A 20790-nucleotide genomic window follows, 5' to 3' on the forward strand; every position below is an offset into this window, starting at 1 on the left:
AATGAATACCAAGAAGCTGAAACTTGTGGTTTCGGGGGGGCAGGTGAAGTCAAGAAGAGAGGGTAGATGAATGAAGAAAGGAATGTTGGGCAAATGTAGTCATAATGTTCAATGTACATATGTAAAAATGGAACTATAAACATTGAGAGGATGGGATAGGGTTAGGAGAGATAGGGGAATTATGAAAAGGAATGACATCGATCAAGATGAACTATACTCATAAACTTACACATTAAATAGTAACCCATTTCTGAACCTACTTAAAGATAATAAAAAAGATAAAAAAAATCTCAAAACATATTTTTCAGATAAATTCTTTAATCACAATATTGTAATCAATATATAATCATATTAATATTGAGTACATTTAAATTGATATATTTAACTAATCAATTTATAATATCTTACTATAAACATATAAAATTAAAACAGTACTTTATTATAATGTATTAATAAGGGACAGGTAAAAATCTTTGAATATATATTCAAAGATTACTTTTTTCCAAACAAAGTCCTTAACATGTCATCATCTTCTCATCAGCATGGTTATAAAACTTTTTCAGAAGAAAATGGCTCTGTGCCTTGATGAACACACTCATGAGACGGCTTAAAGTACCCAGTCTCCTGCAGTAAGGACCTGACCATTTCTTGATTCTAGGTGGATTTGACAGTAGAAAACCTCCTGAGAACTTGTGATAAAAAGTGTTTGCTAATCACAGGGTGTCCCAAGAAGATGAGATTTGAAAATATCAAAGAAATGTACAAGACACTATGTTGAAAATGAACCTAATATATCTTCAGGCTCAGGGGAGGAGTTGGGGAGGTGGGGAGGGAAGGAAGGTAGGGGAAAAACAAAGGAGGGGGTAACAATGCTCTATAGGAAACATACTCATTACCTTACTCGTGTAATTGTAACCCCTCTGTACAGTATCTTTACAATAGTATATATAAAGAAAATATCAAAGAAAGAAAATAATGAGAAGATAGAGGTAACTATAAGTAGGTGATAACACAGCAGAGGAAGAAATCAATATCAAAGTGAGATGAAATGAATAATCTCAGTAGAACCATCATATATTTCTATCAGAACAACCAAGTCATCAAAATTAGGATGGTAAGTCTACTAAATGCTCTTCATTCTCAGAATGCCAAACCCAATTTTAATTTTAAGTTTATCAAGCCTGTCTTCTACATTTAACACTATGCACTGTTTTCACTCTACTGAAAAACTGAACTTTAAGGGTTCCACTTCATCAGCCACTGAAATGCTTAGTTTATCCTTCTTACTTGATCTAATCTACTCAAAAGATTTCTGCTTTGATTCTTCCCTGAAAACTAGTCTCCAAAACTCAACTGGCTGCTGGATAGCTCTATTTAGATGCCTCAGAAATACCTCAAATTTAAAACAAAATTTACCAACAACCTCTGAACTTCTTCCATACAATCTCAATGGATACATTTTCTACCTCAGCTAAAAATACCAGTACATTCAGCCAGCCACCAAAACTAGAAAACTAGACCTTTGACCATTCTTTTCCTAATCAATCCACAAAACCAACCTGTTGTTGAATATTTACTAATTATGATTTTCTTCTGGCTCTCAATCTCTCTCGGATTGATTTTTTTTTGTTGCTGTTGTTGGTTGTGGGGCCTGAACTCTGGATCTGGACACTGTCTCTCAGCTCTTCAGCTAAAGGCTAGCGCTCTACCACTTGAGCCACAGCGCCACTTCCGGCTTTTTCTGCTTATGTTGTGCTGGGGAATCGAACCTAGGACCTCATTTATGCAAGGCAAGCGCTCTACCACTGAGCCACCTTCCCAGCCTCTCAGATTGATTTTTTTTTTTTAACCATTTTGCAGTATTGGAGTTAGAATTGAGAGCCTCGTGTTCACTCAACTTGCTTGCTTAACTTTGTTTGTTTAGGTAGCACTGTACCACTTGAACCATGCCTCCAGTCCTGATTTTTGCTGGTTATTTTGGAGGCAGTGTTGGATGAGGTTTTCTGCCTGGAATGGCTTTGGCTTTGAACTACAATTCTCTGGGTCTCAGGCTCCTGAGCTAGCATGGGTACCTTGTTTAGATTGGTATTTCCTAATAGTCTCTCTGATTTTTGTTTTAATTCCCCTCTCTACACAAGTACGACAAGAAATTATCTAAAAAGAATCTATCATTATATTACTCCATTACTTCAAACTAATCAATGACTTCTCATTTGCTCTAGAAGAAAGTCACATTTTTACATGACTACACAAGTTCCATATTGTGGCCCCTGCTTATCCTACCACACCACAGCACTCCTGGATATAGTTCCTAAGCCAACTGTAATTTCATAAGCTCCCTTTGTATACAGTTCCCTTTTATTTCCATACATTGTCTTTTGTTTCTTTTGTCTAGAATTCTTTGCTATTTGTTCTCCCTCTTGTTCTCCCCAAACAAGTTATTTATACCTTGGCAAAACAGCCACTGGCTCCCGAAAATTTTTTCTGAAAGTTCTGGCAAAAGTGGGTTAAATAATTCTATTATCTTACTCAGTGTTTTTTCTTGGCTTCACAAACTGTAAGTGCTCTAGTAAGCATGTATTATTTTTGTCATCAGAAAAATCAATAGAGACACAGAAGAGGAAAAAATAATAAGTTTGTACGTACATTATCTGTGGCCCATCTGGGATTTTAAAGTGTTTGAGAACACAAATTTTAAATGATTCATATTTATAATCCCACTTCTAGCCAGGGCCTCACAACTGATGCTCAGTAAGTGTTCAGTTAAATGAAGGGGACTGTCAAGAAAGGCAGTATATAAAAATAAATCATAGAAAATGTAAAAGACCTCTTTGTCACAGTACACTGCTTCATAGTGGACCAAGTCTGTATATCTGGGCAGTTACATTGACTTCATTATTCTACATTGTTTTAGTTAAAAATAAGTCCAAACAAGTAATTTTTTTTTCTGGGCAGTAAAATTATTTCTATTGAAAAACTGTCCTGTCCTTGACATCAGAACTTTTGCTTTATCACCCAAGGTACACTTTGAAACAGATATGCCATATGTAATTTTCATCAGGTAAATGGGAAATTGGAAGGAAGAACACATCCAAGTAGAAAATAAATTTAGTAGCACCATGCTATTTATCATGTGGAAAATTACTTACATGCAGCAGTAGTACAGCAGCAAGAAAAGATTGTCCTTGACAGTACCCTATATCTTCATCATACACGGAGTAGGCCTAGAGAAAGAAAGTGAAAGGAAATATTGTAAATGCAGAGTTTAACATAAGTATTAGCTACATCCGGTTGCTACAGTGACTGTGGGATCTCTATCATGTTTTCAAACTTTTGCAATTGGTATGCATGTACCCTTAGCACCTTAGGATTACTCAAAGAGATAGTATGCATACAGTGACTGAAAATTCTAGATATTCCATTATTAGAGATTCATATTTAGAATTTGAAAATAAATAAAAGCTCAGATCAATAAAAGTAATTTTAAAAGATTATGGTTTGAGATCAGATGTATGAGCTATGGAGCAAGGGAAAGGGGTAGAGCAGAGTAAGAAAATTGTGATACAATAAAAATGGAAAGTCTTAAAGCTTCCAAAATATAGTTTAGACTGGCTATTTTGAGATAGGCATTTAGAAGTTCAAAGGACCTAAACCACTACCCTGTTTTCCATAAGGCATAAAGAGTAAAAATGGCTCCTTCCATCTATCCTGATGGACAAGGCAGAAACATTGAGTATTTCCTTGTACTTTTTGCAGATCTATGAGAACGTATCATATTACTACATACCTCACAACTATAAGTGCTAAATTATTAATAACATCACCTTCAGACTCCAAAGTTTCCCAGGTAGGGTGGTAGTCAATGGAACCATCAAATCCATACCAGACTCCATGCAATCAACTTTGAGAGCCTAAAGAACCTGGAATTTTTACTCTTTTTTAAAAAGTATATGTTAATAGATTATAATATAACTAATTTTACCCTAACTTCAAGGAATTCATAATTACATGTATTACTCAACTCCAGAAAAGAGTTTGGTATCTTAGAACTGCCACTCTTCTTGGCCTCGGTATCTATCTATTTACATGAATTTTAATTTTGTAAATCCTTTCAGGTCTTCGATTAAATAATCATCACTCAATCAAAATACAGTCATGGCACTATTGTTCTCTTTTATCTTTTTCATTGCTAATGATGACATTATCACAGTTTCCTATAATGAGAGAAAAATAGATCACCAGAATCATTAATAAATTTGAAATAAATTTCCAGAGCCTTATCTAATATAAAAACTGAAGGATCAGTTAGCATCCCCTACTAATTTATTTTTTAGCTCAATGCAGCTACATTTCTGATGGCTAGCTCATGAACGTGGGTGAGGTATGGAAGAATACAGAAAGACTAGAGAATAGAAAGAAAGAATAGAGAAAAACTGAAATAAGGGAGAATGGTTTAATCATCTTTACTTATAGCATTTCCAATAATAATGTACTCTGTTGTTTCTTTTCCAATAAACTCAGTACTCTGAGATTTGTGATGAGAGAGCACAGTGTAAGAGTGACAAACATATTCTCAAAGCTTGTTCTACCGCATTAAAGATACACATTGAGGATGTCTTAAAAGTGTGAGTCTCTGGGCTGGAAAGGTGGCTCAGTGGTAGAGTGCTTCCCTTGCATGCATGAGGCCCTGGGTTTGATTCCTCAGTACCACATAAGCAGGAAAAGCCAGAAGTGGTGCTGTGGCTCAACTGCTAAAGCACTAGCCTTGAGCTGAAGAGCTGAGAGATGGTACCCAAGCCCAGAGTTCAGACCCCACGACCAACCAGAAAACCCCAAAAACTGTGAGTCTCCAAAGTTCATCATGCTTGTTAATCAAATCTACATCATTACGACAATGTTTGATCCTTTTTTTTTTCCCCAGTCATGGGGCCTAAACTTTGGGCCACTGCGCTGTCCCTAAGCTCTTCAGTTCAAGGCTAGCACTCTACCACTTGAGCCACAATGCCATTTCTGGGTTTTTCTGCTTATGTGGTGCTGAGGAATTGAACCTAGGGCCTCATGCATGCGAGGCAAGCACTCTACCACTGAGCCACCTTCCCAGCCCATTTGATTCATTTTTGCAAATATATTTAACATTTTCTGGAAATGGTGCCATTATTTTTGTATCATTTCTGTTACAAGAGAAGTCCAATAAAAATAAAGGCTTATGATATCTCAGTGACTCTTTAGCCTATTCTCTAAATAGAGAGTTGAAGATAAACGTGAAAATCAGCAGCATTAATTTTCTACTTGTTTTATGTTTTGAAGATAGGTTAGAGGAAAAAATGACTTTTCAAGCCTACACTATTGATAGCATAACTTACTATTGGGATTCACTAAACAGTTAAAAATTTGTCAATAGCAAGCTCTCCAAAACACTGTTATGCTTTAAATGGTTTTTGTCAAACACAATCTTCTCCTGTTAAAAAAAACTGCATCTCTTTATACCCTGCTTTTCCCAGCCTGCATTTCACAGATCCTCTAGCTAGATGCTTGTTTGGTCTGACTTTTAAAAACTGTCTGGGCATGACTTCTGGTAATGAAGCACAAGCTTCTATTGGATCAACCTCCTCCTGGTAACGAATTTAAATGGACAAATAGAGAACACAAGCACCGAAGAAATGAACAAAAGTATGCAGAAACTAGAAGGGAAATGCACTGAAAAGAGAATGGAAGCCAAGCGCCAGTGGCTCATGCCTGTCAGCCTAGCTACTCAGGAGGCTGAGATCTGAGGATTGCAGTTCCAAGCCAGCCAGGGCAGGAAGGTCCGTGAAACTCTTATCTCCAATAAAGCACCAGACAACCGGAAGTGGCGCATTAGCTCAAATGGTAGAGCACTAGTCTTGGCTGAAGAGCTGAGGGACAGCACCCAGGCCGAGTTCAAGCCCCATGACCAAAAAAGAATGGAAGTATGTAAAATTTTTATTCATTATACCTTTTGCCTATGGTCAGGCTTCAGTGATACGTGGTGAAATAGTCCCAATGTAGAAATGTACTCATTACCTTGCTCTTATAACTGTAACCCCTCTGCACAGTATTTTCACAATAAAAAAACTTATTTAAAAAAAACAAAAACCTATAGCCTTACTAGCTTAAAGGACTGGAAGGCAAACATAGGCATCTGTAATATCTAGAAAGTGATAGTGGAATTTTAGATAAAAAAGCAACAAAAGGTAAAAATGTATACTTTATGATCCTATTTACAGAAAGTTCTGTAATAAGGCAAACTAATATATACTTTTAAGAAATCAAATCAGACATTGCTCTGGAAAACAATCAGTTTGACAGCAAAGACATAGAACATTTCCATGTCTCAGATGACAAGAGACACACATTTGTCAAAATAATAAAAATAGCCTTCTTCCTATTTGTACATTGCATTGAAAGTATACTTTATTTACCAAAATAACTGTTAACAAACACAGAACTCTGACCAATAATAGATATGTTGAAGTATTCAGGCATTGTATATGGACATTTGTAACTTACTTTGAAATGGCTTAAGATATTAAAATTGATTAACTGAAAAATTGGATAGGCAAACTGATGGATAGCTATAAAATTAACAGAAAGTGGAATATATATGGAAGGTTTATGGATTTTCACTGTACAATTCTTTCAACATTTCCATATATGTAAATTGTCACAATAACCCTTGTGGGAGAAATCTGTGACTATACCCTGCCAGTATCTTCCATTTTGGATTTTAGGTTACTTTTCTGGGCATATTCACTGATGTACTTTATAGCTTCATGCATCAACGTAATATTTACTGAATATCTATTGTGTGTCAAACAATGTGCTTCATAAGGCAGCTATGAAGGTGAAAGGATAGTTTCTGCCCCTCAACTCAGAGTCTTCTGGAAGAGGGTCATATGTATAATGAAAATGTTCATAGTGAAAAAAGTATTGAGGAATATATGGAAGATCAGAAGGCATAAGTGGGGAACCAGGAGAGTTCAAGGCAAGGAGGGCACTGTAAACAAGTCATAGCTGTCTTAGAGGGTGCCAGCAACAGTATGCTGCAGGCCAAGCACATCTACAAAGGCATTAGAAAAGTCTGACATATTAATCATATACCAGACTCTGTGCATGTTAACATTCTATATTCTCATTTAATCCCCAAAAATTCTACTAATAAAAAGAGTGAGGTTTGAAAAGGATTTAGTATCTTAGATAATGTCACAAAGCTAGTAGGTGGTAGAGCCTGGAATTATACCCAAACTGAATACAGAAACTAAATTTTTAGCACCTTTATTATATCATCTAACACTCTCTGTGCAGAATTATTATTTTTAGATATTTATATGTTTGTGTTTATAGAAGATGGAAGGGGCCATATTCTGATCAGCCTATGATTCAAAGAACAATAAACGTAGGATTCTAAATCCTCAAGAAGAAATCATAATCTGATTCTTTTCACTCCAGTGTTTTGGGTTTAGCTAGGAGGATGTTTTATTTTATTGTGGTAATGAATTTTGAAGTAGGGTCTTGTTAGGCAGGTAAGTGCTTTTCTGCTGAATCACTTCTAGCCCCATTTTGTGTTAGGTTTTTGTTTTTTGTTTTGTTTTTTTTATATAGGTTCTTACTTCTTGCCTGGGTATGTGCCTGGCTCATGGTCCACCTATATGAGGCTTCCAATCAGAGCTAGGATAACAGGTACAGATTACTGTACCAAGCTCTCAGTTGAGAAAGTACCTTGTAAATTTTTCTGCCAAGTTGGCCTTAAACTGCAATCCTCCCAAGTAACTAAGATTATGAAAGTGAGTCACCAGGGTGAAGAAGAATTTATCTGTATAATACATTTATTACCATGTTGACCACAGACTAAAATTTAGGCATGACAACAGACAATTTATAAGCCTTAGTCTTGCTGGTACTAACATTTATATATACCATGTAAGGCTATCCTTAATAAATATGGAAGACAGTTGACAGCTACATTCGACCCAAATACTTTATTTTTTGGTACCAGGGATTAAAGCCATGGCAAATATTTATTCAATCTTCTTTCTTATACAACCTTCTTTCCTCTCAATTACTTTCCCACATACCAATCTTTAGTAGGCTGGTACAGTTAATACAGAATGATGTATTTTTTCATTGGACCTAGGAATGGCACCATGCATACTATAACATTTACAGAGAAAGATGAGGGACTTGATTCAAGGAAGAATAAAAGAGAAATCAAAAGATGTTCTCAAGCCAGATGCTGAGGCTGCTATAGCGCATACAATGTAGGTCAGACTTAACAATAGATCCTCATTTGGCTTCCTGGCACTTTGAAAGTAACTGACAGAAGTGCTAATTCACTGGTTTTGATCAACAGTAAAAACTAGTTTTAACTGTGATATATAAATGTTTCTACAAATTCTAATCCAGATATTAAGCTGTCACAATGAACTTTTCAGTACAAATCTAAGGACAATGCTGAAAACGTACAGCAGTAACTCAGAGCTCCTTACTTTGATGAGAGCTTTGCATTTATATAAGTCAATTTACCATTTATTAGACAGACAAAACATCTCACCTGTCACTTATACTGAAGCAGGCCATAACAAATTAAGTGAGCTATTCATTGTATTATTATTCTTGGCACCAATAGTCCGTACGTGAGATATGTTAGAGAAACAGATAAAGTATGCTTTAAGTATGAAATATGTGAAACCTATTTAAAAATGAGATCTGTTCTCATACATTCTGTAAAACAAACAAAAAAGTATATGAAGGAAAAACTATTTTTAGGTAATAATACAATAATCTGAATGAGAAGAGGTTCAGAGGAACAAAAATTACAAGAAACTGGTTGTTTTAAAAAACATAATAAAGGTAAACTTTAAACAAAGATTTTTATATAGCATTTAATTCTAGCTTCTTGGGAGACAGTGATTGGGAAGAGTTCATTTTGAGTCCAGAAAAGTTAATTTAATAACAAAGTTGGAAATGATGGCCCCTAACTGACACCCCAGCCATACAGGATGCAAAAAGAAGGATTGCAATGAAAACTGGCCTGGTCTAAAAACAAAATTAGAACATATCTGAAAATTAACGAAAAGCCAACAGTGCTGGAGTATGGATCAACTGGTAGGGTATATGTCTAGCAAGTGCAAGGCCCTAAATTCAAATCCTAGTTCCACAAACAAAAACTTGTTTCAGTCCTGGGGCTTCAATTCAGGGCCTGGATACTATCCCTGAGCTTTTATGCTCAAGGTCAGATACCCCACAATGGACAAATGGATCAAAAACTGTGTATGTACACAATGGAATTTTACTCATCTGTTAGCAAGAATGATATTGTACAATTTGTAAAGAAATGAAAGACCTGGAAGAAATTATGTTAAGTGAAGTGAGTCAGGCCCAGAGAAACAACAGATGTATGTTTTCTCTTATATGTGGAAGCTAAATTTAGCTTATAAACTTTTAAGTAAATACATTAGGTGGTATACATGTACATGCAAATTTATTAACTGAAATAGTGTAGATTCAAGGGAGATAGCAAATACTGTAATTCCTTAGAAAGGCAAAATCAAAGTTGAGTAAAACAGAACACCAGGAAGTAGGTACCCAAAATGGATAGGGTGGGGATAGACAAAGAGGAGAATGCAGTTGAAGAATCTGATGTGTATTCTACAAAATTAAGAAGAGTGAGGAAATGAGTGGGTAGGGAAGAGGTGGATGAGAACGATAAAGGGGTGACAGGATAAGTTGCATTCATACACTGTTAAATAGTTTCTACTTCATGCAACTACTTAAAAATTTAAATAAAGTTTCTGAACTTCGAAAAAAAAAGAAGAGAGGAAGAAAAATGTTCTTGAAAACAAGACGTGATCAACAGCTTCAGATGTTGCTGACATATCAGTAAGAAGACAGATTTGACCATTAGTTTCTACCTGGAATATATTTTTGTTTTAATCACACTCTTCAGATCATTGATACAGCTAATGATGAAAAAGAGTTCATGAAGGTATAGGAGGGGAGGTATTGGCTATAGCAAATACAAATAAATATTTATGAAAGACTTTACAAAGAAGAATTTTATCGCAAACATAAAGGTAATAACAGTCATAACATAAACTCATATGAGAATAAAATGTCTATCACATACATAGTAAAGTGCTAGATAAATGGTAGGAATTACATTCTGGTATCTAGAAGAATCAAATATCCCATGTATTTATCATTAGGGGAAAACACGGGAGTATTTGGATGGAGTCTCCTCACTACTCATATTTTTATGGATTCTGAGATCCAGTCCTTACTGAGAGGGATATGTTTGCTACAGATGCCTTAGAAACACCAGCTTACCCCAATGTACCAATGTCAATCAAAGACTTTTTCATATCTGAAATTGCATTGGTTCACATTTTGAATATTATCTTAAGAAGTAAATGGCAGAGATATAAATTTTTTAAAAAGTAATTAAGCTTTCTCAAGCACAGAGAAGATAGCCTGATATGGTGTATTAGAACCTCTCCAAGTTAACAAAGCCGTTAGTGTAATGAAGTGGGTGGCTAAGTGTGGAAACTCAGTGTATGACAAGATGTAGAGAAGTCCATACTTTGTGACATATTGGCACAGGGTGTTAGTTAGAGCCTAACAGCAGTAAGGAGAATCTGCAAGCAAGGGGAATAGTAGCAGTAATTGGAGACTGGTAACATGAAGATGTTGCTCAAATGAATGAATATATTAAGGATGACAGACACTAAAATTACTCCTCTGATGCCCGGAACAGAATTAAAAGTATTGTTATGAATCTGCAAGTTTTTAGCACACGTAGGTGGACATAAAAACAAATAGGGCAAGAGCAACAGTGAACAAAAAGGCAGAACAAGACCTCTGAGAATTTTCTCCTCTCTATATAGCAGACAATATGGCAACAATTGTTGAATCAACATTTTTTTAAAGAACTTTTTAAAGTTACCAACAGCTTGCACTAGAGTCTGGGGAGTATTTATTCCAGAAAACCAACTGAATCTTGGTAAGTTCAGGGACTTGGGAAAGGGATGTAGCTCAGTGGTAGAGTGCTTGTATAGCATGCTCAAGGCCCTAAATTCCATCCCAAGCTTGACAAGAAAATAATAAACACACACACACACACACACACACACACACACACACACACACACACACACACACACACACACAAAACCCTAGTCATTTTTGGCATTTTTGACTTGCTTGAAAGTTCCATCTCTTACCCTTTGGGTCTGTGATAACCTTGAAAAGTAATGGCCTGCATTTACAGTGACAACAAGCAGTCTGGCAGCTGTCAGGGAGCAAAACAGGGTTAGAGCTCCTGCTAAGTCTCATTCCCAGAGAATTATTTGACCTGTCTGATGGTTCCAGGGAACAATCTGCATGCATCGCTTACCCAGTATGAAGTCTTTTCCCCAGGGGTATTTGTCAAAAATACTTACAAGCAATTGTTTAGTTCTGTGGCTGGCTTATATAGTGGAAAAAGAATTGGGGCAAACAATATACTAATCAAAAAGCTTTCATTAAAAAGAATATTTCAGAAATTCTCAGAGATATTTCTGAGAGATATATCTAGAGAAAGATGCTTGTCTTTATAGGGCTGTGCAAATGTTCAAGGTTCCTGCATTCTAAGGAAGATCTGAGAAGGTCCTAAGCCTTCACTTCTGGCTTTCCTTGAAACTGTTCCTAGGAGGAAGTGAAGGCAAACAGAGCATACAACTGTCCAGATGAAAAATGGAAAGTCATTTCTAAATACACTACAGAGCTTCTAGACAAAGAATGAGAGACTTACTGGCTCCAAGACTCAGGAAAATCTATTTAATAATTTGCTGATCACCAAGCAAAGATTTAAGTTACTACATCTGACAGATACAGACTCTACCAAATTAGTTTACAAAAGTCACTAACCAAACAATCATCTAAAACAAACAACATCAGGTGAAACCACAAAGACAAAATATAGATTAACAATTCTAGGGACTAAGAGCAAGAGTGATAGAAAGTGACTTCCAATAGGTACAGAGTTTCTTTTTGAAATATTCTAGAGCCAGGCGCCAGTGGCTCAAACCTGTAATCCCAGCAACTCAGGAGGCTGAGACCTGAGCATCACGGTTCAAAGCCAGACCGGGCAAGAAAGTCCTTGAAACTCTTATCTCCAATTAACCACCAGAAAACTGGAAGTGGTGCTGTGGCTCAAGTAGTAGAACACTTGCCTTGAGCTGAAGAGCTGAGGAACAAGCGCTCAGGCCCAGAGCTCAAGCCCCACAACCGAAAAAAAAATTCTAGAATTAAATAGAGGTATCAGTTGTACAACTTCATCAATATAAAATCCACCAAACTGAACATTTTCTTGGGACTAGAATTCAGTATCTGACACTTTCACTCACTGGTTGGCACTCTAACAACTGAGTCATGCCTCCAGCTGCTGAATTGTACTTTTAAAATGATGCATGTTATTATGTTGTGAACTATATCAGAATAAAAAAGAAAAAACATGGACTCAAATGTATGTTTATAACACACATGCAAATACCTCTGTCTGTGTGTGTGTATTCCCTTGCTCTGTCCCATAAGACTATTTGCAAACAAAGACACTCAATAACAATGATGGATGTAGCTTTCACATCTTGGTTTCTTACTATTAAAGGAACAAGGACATTTGGAGAAATGGTAAGTTCTAGAGATGGGACAAAGAAATGAGCATGGAATTTTATGTTTTTCAGCCAAAATGGAAGGCCATGCTCCAAGAATGATAGGCTTATATCAAAAGGACACAACCACAAGCTTGAAGCCCTCCAGCTGGACAGTTTTGGGGACAATTTGAGCACCAAAACAAATGACAGTGAAAGAATATACAAGAATACAAAATATAACAAGAATATAAAAAAATGACTAGTCTATAATCTCCAGACGTGTCAAAGCCATGAAAGGGAAAGAAAGAACAGTTATTCCAGACCGAAAGAAATCTAGAAGACATGATAACTAAATGAAATGAGTGATTTTGAACATTTTCTATAAATAACAATATTTAAACTATCCATGAAACTTGAATGATGTCTAAAGCTTACGTAGTAGCTAATATATGCACATTGATATACTGATTAGGATGTTTCAGTTACATGAGAGAATATCTTTGCTTACCAGAAAAAAATTGAAGTATTTGGGAGATGATGACACATCCTGCTGGCAAATCACTCTCAAAATAGTTCAGTAAAACTAAATTCTGTACCTGAAATTCTCCTGTAAGTCGAAAATTATTAAAAAATATATGCAACATATACATGCATATACACATATACATATGTATATCTACAATTTTCATAGTATAATTTTGGTTGAATCTAATAATAAAACCTGGATTTAGAAAAGGTTATTAAGGTTCTTATAAGCTGGTAACCAGGAGATTCACTGATATAAAATAACCTAAACATTGAAGTCAAATGTAGATAGCTAGATGGACTCACAAATACTCACTCAGAAAGCAATTTTCTTATCTAACATAGGTGCTAAAGTTCCTAGATATAAGTTTATCTTTATATAACACATTTTTAAAGTCTCTTGACAACCATTTAGAAGTATACTGACATATTCTTTTAAAAGAAATATAAAAACATTAACATATAACTAGAATCCATACCTTTAAAGATTTTTTGATGTTCCCATCACAAATGAACTACTACTTAATTATTCAGAACTCAGTTTATATTTTTAGGTGATTAAGGACATGATAGAGGATACCACTCACAAACTATGAAGTGAAAAAAGCAAGAGCCTTTTCTTTAAGGTGTTTACTCTGGTTTATGAATATTAAGTACTCTACAGAGAAGTAAATGTCAGAAATAGAGACATCCCCTACAGTGTATGTGAATTAAAATTTATATTAAGACAAGCATCAACTGAATAAAGACCTCATGCTTAACTTTGGCTGATGTCTTCCAATTGGTCTTGCCAAACTTCCACTCAAAGCACAGATTTCAACATTCCACTAAACCTTCCTTCCTTCCTTTTCCCCATTGGGACAGAACTGGATTGTAGTCTAATGGCTCTTTTAGTGTTTCTCCAACTCTTTCCCTATTTTCTCTTACTGGTATTTTCTTACTAATACTTTCTTATATATCTGAACTTGTATTTGTTATAGGCTTCCCATGGGACCTGAATTAACAGTCCATAGGTAAGAAAAGAGTATGTATGCCACTCAGTATGACTGAGATAAAGGAGTTACCCTTCCCACTCAAAGACTGAACAGAACAAAAAACTTGCATAAAATATCATTTGTAATAATAATCTAAACTTTATAAAGTAATTTTAAAATAGCCTTTCTCACATATATTCAAGATGGTATTATGAGATAGATAGGTAGATAGACCTTTTTGTATATGATGTGAGCAGCAAAAATCTACTTAATAAAAAATCCCTGATACAATTTTATTAAACATAGTGCTCATCTTTTACATGAGAGCTCAGTCCTGTTTTAATCTGTAAAATACTGTGGCAGAGTGGGTAGGAAAAGCTTCAGAGAGAAGATGGGCAACTAAGATTTAGACAGATGGGAAAGAGGAGGAGGACAATGCAAATTCATTCTTCCTGGGGGAGAAAGCAGGAAGAGGTCCACTTAAGGGGGAGGATTCAAAAAACACAGAAAGAAATCTGACTTACAAGGAGGCTTCAACAATATAAAGATATTGTCAACTTTGTAATAATTAGTAAGCAGGATATTTATCTCCATAATTCTATGACATACATAATTTGTTCAGGAATAACCATGAGTTTGTCTAGAATATATAAGCCATTTAACTCTAGCACAGAAACAGGTTTAAATTTTTAAAAATCTTAAGTTCAAAAGGAAACAAGCACATAACAGAAATCCATTTATATGTGCCCCAAAATATTATTAAAATGTACATAGCAACAATATTCTTTATGTTTTTGGGGTTTTGTTTTTTTTTTTTGTCAGTCATGGGGTTTGAACTCTGGGCCTGGGCACTGTCCCTGCGCTCTTCAGCTCAAGGCAAGTACTCTACCGCTTGAGTCACAGTGCACTTTAGGTTTTCTAGTGGTTTATTGGAGATAAGAGTCTCACCACGTTTACTGCCCAGGCTGGCTTTGAACCACGATCCTCAGATCTTAGCCTCCTGAGTAGCTAGGATTACAAGCATGAGCCACCAGCGCCTGGCAGCAACAACAGTCTTAATACCTAAAAGTAAAAAATAATTCATCTGCCTACCAAGGAGAGAATGCATCCTATATTATGAAACATTCCATAGTAGAATTTTATTTAGCAGTGCAAATAATAAATTATTGTTCTCTGCAATAAAATATCTTTTATGCAAAGATCCCTTGTGTTCTGTTTTAGAAATAAATTCTATTTTCTTCCTCAAAGAGCAACACTATTTTTTCTTAAAGGAGTGACTCTAACCAAACCCTTAGAATGTATACCAATCCTTTCACTCTAATTTTATCTATCATAATCCTCTTCATAAATGCACTTTCCTACTTCTTTACCCTAGTAATAATATAGCCATTTCAAATTAGCTTTTCAGCTAAAGGACTGTGGGCTCACATAAACATCAAGGCAATTTCAGGAAATTCTTCTGGGACCAAGAATATTGGGGGAAAAAGTTTAAATCTCTTCAGACATTCCCAAGAGCATAATAAATCACTCACTATGTCTAGGACTGTAGCCTCACTCATCTCACCTTTTCATTATTACAGCCTCAGAAGAAGATATGTATTTAAAAGAAAACCACATCTCCTCAGGTGATTATGACTCACAGGATATCAATGCTATTAATATGTATATTAAAGAGGACAAATAACCAACAAAATAATCCTTCCCATATGACCATATTGATGCTAACAGATATAAAAATGAGTTTGAAGTCATATAAACAAAGACTGAGCATGAAGTTAAATCCCTAACACACAGAGAGAGGTGGGAGAAAATGGAGAGGAGGGGAGAGAGGGAGTTTTCCAATTTCAAGTTAAAATTCCTTATATGTGTGTAGCACACTCGTATGGTTCTGAACAGTTAAACAAAATTCTCCTTGTCAATGAAGTATGTTCTTGCCTTGTTGAAGATAAAATTATGCTTGAACAATTCTAAAATGGCTAGTGTAAAATGATTTAAAATAAGAAAATGAAATAAAATTATTACTCTGAGAGATTAAGATTCATCAGTATGAAAACCGTGTAGTGCCTCTCTCCTACTGCAGACAAGAGATCAATGCACATTCTCCTCTACTCTTAAAAATGTGAAATAGTCACCAATACCTTCAGTGCTGAGGAGACCATCATGAAAAACTGACCAATTATATTTCCTCCCTAGCACTAAACAATGTCTTATAGAAGATAAACTTTTGAGAAAACTAGACAACATTTCAAACAATGACGTGAAGATGTCAGCGTCCCTCACTATAAGCACAGTAGAATCTCTAGTAAATATATCAGATTCTTTTAGTTGAGATACTGGAAGGGTTCTAATTTCTAAGTAACAAAAAGAACAGTGAAAAAAGGGTCAAAGGATAGGGCTAGGATATAACTTAGTGGTAGGAGGCATGGTTAGTGTTACATGGCTATAGGTTCAAATCCCAGGTCACAAATAAGGGGAGGGAGGTTCAAAGGGATCTCTTATACCTTACATGCCATAAAAACAAGTGCACTCCAAGAAAAAAAGAAACATAACCAGAGACTTTATAATTTTTCATGAACAGGTCTATCATCTGTTAAAAATGATCACCATGATTTGAAACTGCTCTACATCTATTTGCCTTGACTCCATAAGTGTTATTGTATATGAGGTATACTTGTACCTCATTAACACTGTCCCTTAAACTTGAAAAGGTCTAGAAATTTTATTCTTTTGGTTTTTACATTGAGAACTATGATCCATACACAATTGATTTTTTCATGAGTGACAAGTCAAAGGTCATTATTTTCATGACTTTAAACTTGACTGGTATTTCTTAAATATTAAGCATAGGAGGAAAAAAGTAAACTAGACCTTCTTACAACTAATAGCTTCTGTACATAAAAGATCCCACTGAGAAAATCAACACAGAAAAAAATTCCGCAACAAATACATTATAAAAACAATTCACCAGGCACCACTGGCTCACACCTGTAACCATTGCTATTCAGGAAGTTGAGATCTAAGAATTGCAGTTCGAAGCCAGCCTGGGCAGCCTGGGATACTCATCTCCAATTCACCACTCAAAAAACAGAAATGAGGCTGTAGCTCAAAGTGGTAGAGCACCACCTTTGAGAAAAAGAGCATAGCACAGCACCCAGGCCCTGAGTTCAAGACTCACAATTGACACCCCTCCAAAAAAAGATTTATACAAGAATACAGAAAAATAAATAAATTAGAATTAGTAAGAGAAAACACAAGTGTAAAACTGAATAGAGGGTAGTTTTGTCATGAAAAAGGATACCCTAATTTCCAAGAAGCATGGAAGTACCCCTACACAACTTCCAAAAATGATTACACTTTAGAAGTTTACCAAGTGTTGATGAAAAAGCTAGAACTCTTATTAGTTGAAATGTAAAGAAAAAAAACTTGAAAATCTGTATGACAGTATCTACAGAAGGAAAATATAGTGTATACATAAGAGAAATACATTTATATGTGCTCCAAAATATTAATATAAAAGTATATATAGCAACAATATTCAAAATACCTAAAAGTAAAAAATAAGTCAAATAAGTCAAATGTCTACCAAGAAGAGAATGTATCCTGTATTATGATATAGTCAATAGTAGAATTTTATTTAGCCGTAAAACAATATTGTTATCTGCAATAAAAATAATTGAATCCATAGTCAATACAAACTAACCTCACGAATTCATAAAATAATAAATAATACTGAAGTTTCATATTATATAATTACATTCTTTAATTTCACTCTTTTTTTTTTTTTTTGGTTAGTTGTGGCGCCTGAACTCTGGGCCTGGGTGTTGTGCTTCAGCTATTAAGCTCAAGGCTAGTGCTCTACCTCTTGAGCTATAGCGTCACTTCTGGCTTTTTCTGCTTATGTGAGGAATCGAACCCTGGGCCTCATGCATGCAAGGCAAGCACTCTACTATTGAGCCACCTTCCCAGCTCTAATTTCATTCTTAAAAGTCCAGAAAGAGACAATATGAATGCAGATAATACATAAGAGAACAGTGGTTTGGTTTGTAGAAAGTAACAACCAGCAGAGAAAATAAAGTGAGATATCTAGGCACAAATTCACTGAGCTATGTACCTTGATTATTTGTGCACTTTATTACATGGGTATTAGATATTATATGATCATAAATTTCCAATGGTGGCAGTAAAGTATAAAATGATTTTGAAGAGACTATCATAAATACAAGGGCTTTAATCCAAAAATACTCTACATTCTCAGTTGGCCCTAGTGGCTCACGCCTATAATCCTAGCTACTCAGGAGGCTAAAATCTAAGTATTGCGGTTCAAAGCCAGCCCAGGCAGGAAAGTCCATTAGACTCTTATCTCCAATAAACCACCAGAAAACCAGAATGATGCTGTGGCTCTAATGGTAAAGTACTAACCTTGAGCTGAAAAGCCGAGGGACAGCACCCAGGTCCAGAGTTCAAGCCCCATGACTCACACACACACACACACACACACACACACACACACACACACACACACACACACACACACACACACACACACACACACACACACACACACACACACACACATTCTACAATATTACAAGTGATTGTAATAAGATAAAATATGTAAGTATGATATTCAATTTGTAATTATTATTAGATATCTCCAGTTTGACTTAAAAACTTTTAAAGAAAAGAAAAATCTTTAAAATCCTTAAGCACTAAAGAGATCATCATGCCAAATCCCCTCAAGAAGTTTAAATCAGCCAGGTGCTGTTGGCTCACACCTGTAATTCTAGCTACTCAGGAGGCTGAGATCTGAGGATCAAAGTTCAAAGCCAGCCTGGGCAGGAAAGTCCATGAGACTCTTATCTCCAATAAACCACCAGAAAACTGGAAGTGGTGCTGTGGCTCAAGCTGTAGAACGCTCACCTTGAGCTGAAGAGCTGAGGGACAGCGCCTAAACCCAGAGTTCAAGCCCCATGACTGACAAAAAAAAAGGAAGTTTAAATCATCATTTACAAAAGAAGATAAACCTGCATGCATGCTGAAATTAAAATAACTTCTTTCAAGAATTTTGAGTAAAATCATCAAAGATGTACTCTTTCTTCATCTGTCTTCTCAGTATATATGCATTTTTTGTCCCTGGAAAACTGTAACTCAAACATTTATTTTTCCAGCAGTGAGTAACTCCAAATGCACTTGTGAAGACAACACTTCAGATGTTTATATGTAGATGGAATATAAAGTCATTTTCTTTGCTGCATTTTAGTATTCAATTTCACAAAAATATTTTATCATTGTGTGGTTCAAATGGTACAATGGCTGCACTGGGCCATGAGTTGAACTCTATAACCATCAAAATGTATTTTATGCCCCCTGCGTTTATGATGCTGATACTATTTGATGCTATTTGACATTTTTTTTGGGAGGGTCCGGTCGTGGGGCCTGAACTCTGGGCCTGGGCACTGTCCCTCAGCTCTTCAGCTCAAGGCTAGCGCTCTACCACTTGAGCCATAGCACCACTTCTGGCTTTTTTCTTTTTGCTTATGTGGTACTGAGGAATTGAACCCAGGGCCTCAGGCATGCAAGGCAAGCGCTCTACCACTGAGCCACCTTCCCAGCCCTTGATGCTACTTGAATAGCAACCCTAGCACAGAAAAAAGTCAGAAGTCAAAATAGCCAAAAAATTCATTTAAAAAATACTATCACCTCAAAGAAATTCTTCTTTATAATAATAAACACCCTATCTAGAAAACAATATAAATTACATGATTGTATTTCATCATTTTAAAATCTCATATCTCATTTGCATTCTTCAAAATTATAAAACAGCTTCATTATTACCATTAAAGAGAAGCTGAAATGCTCTAGATTTTATAATAGATTCAATCTTGTTTGGGTGAAAATATTTTATAAACAGGAACTAAGTTTGTTTTTGTCTTCCTACAAACCATTGTACTTTCAAATTATTAACCTGAACAAAGGTATTGATCTCTCTCTAATATGCTTAATCACCCCCATTAAATTCACAGCAGTAAACTCTTTTTCAAAAATGACTTGTGCTAATCAGAAAATCATTAAAAATTGTGCATAAATCAAACTGCATACCAGAAATCACTTTAATCTATATTATTGCAAATATTTTGGCTGATTACTATGACTGAGTCTTAACATGGAGATGTATATTTAAAGTGAATGACTACAGAGGCAGCATTTGATACAAACAGACCCAAATATAACAAAAAGGCAAATTAAGAGTCTCCAACTCAGAGTTTAATGACCTTTGTATTGATAGCTACAGCTACTACTTGATATAGGGCTTAACTTTTTTTTTTTTTTTTTCAGTCATGGGGCTTGAACTCTGGGCTTGGGCACTGTCCCTGCTCTTCAGCTCAAGGCAAGTGCTCTACTGCTTGAACCACAGCACCACTTCCAGTTTTCTAGTGGTTCACTGGACTTTCTCACGGACTTTCCTGCCTGGGCTGGCTTTGAATTGTGATCCTCAGATCTCAGCCTCCTGAGTAGCTGGATTACAAGCATGAGCCACTGGCGCCCGGTTGAGGACTTAACTCTTAAATACTGTATTTGTCTGTAATGTCTTTGAAGAAAAAAACATCTAAGCAATATTTTAGAATTACAGAAATTAGAACTGG

The 20790-nt window shown here is 35.7% G+C and overlaps 1 protein-coding gene across 5 annotated transcripts in view; it reads right to left on the reverse strand.

Moving 5' to 3' along the window:
• Positions 1-20790, reverse strand: part of Rabgap1l (RAB GTPase activating protein 1 like) — a 466677-nt gene that overhangs the window by 189657 nt on the left and 256230 nt on the right. For all 5 annotated transcript variants that reach the window (XR_006146840.1, XM_042674520.1, XM_042674521.1 and 2 more), the window contains one exon: positions 3150-3224. Coding sequence is in view for 4 of the 5 variants with exons in the window: in XM_042674520.1 (XP_042530454.1) it covers positions 3150-3224 (75 nt within the window). In the remaining variant the exon portion in view is untranslated. The remainder of the gene's footprint in view (positions 1-3149; positions 3225-20790) is intronic.

This window comes from Dipodomys spectabilis, unplaced genomic scaffold (assembly GCF_019054845.1).
Source record: "Dipodomys spectabilis isolate Male_0828 unplaced genomic scaffold, ASM1905484v1 ptg000019l, whole genome shotgun sequence".
Classification (NCBI taxonomy): Eukaryota; Metazoa; Chordata; class Mammalia; order Rodentia; family Heteromyidae; genus Dipodomys; species Dipodomys spectabilis.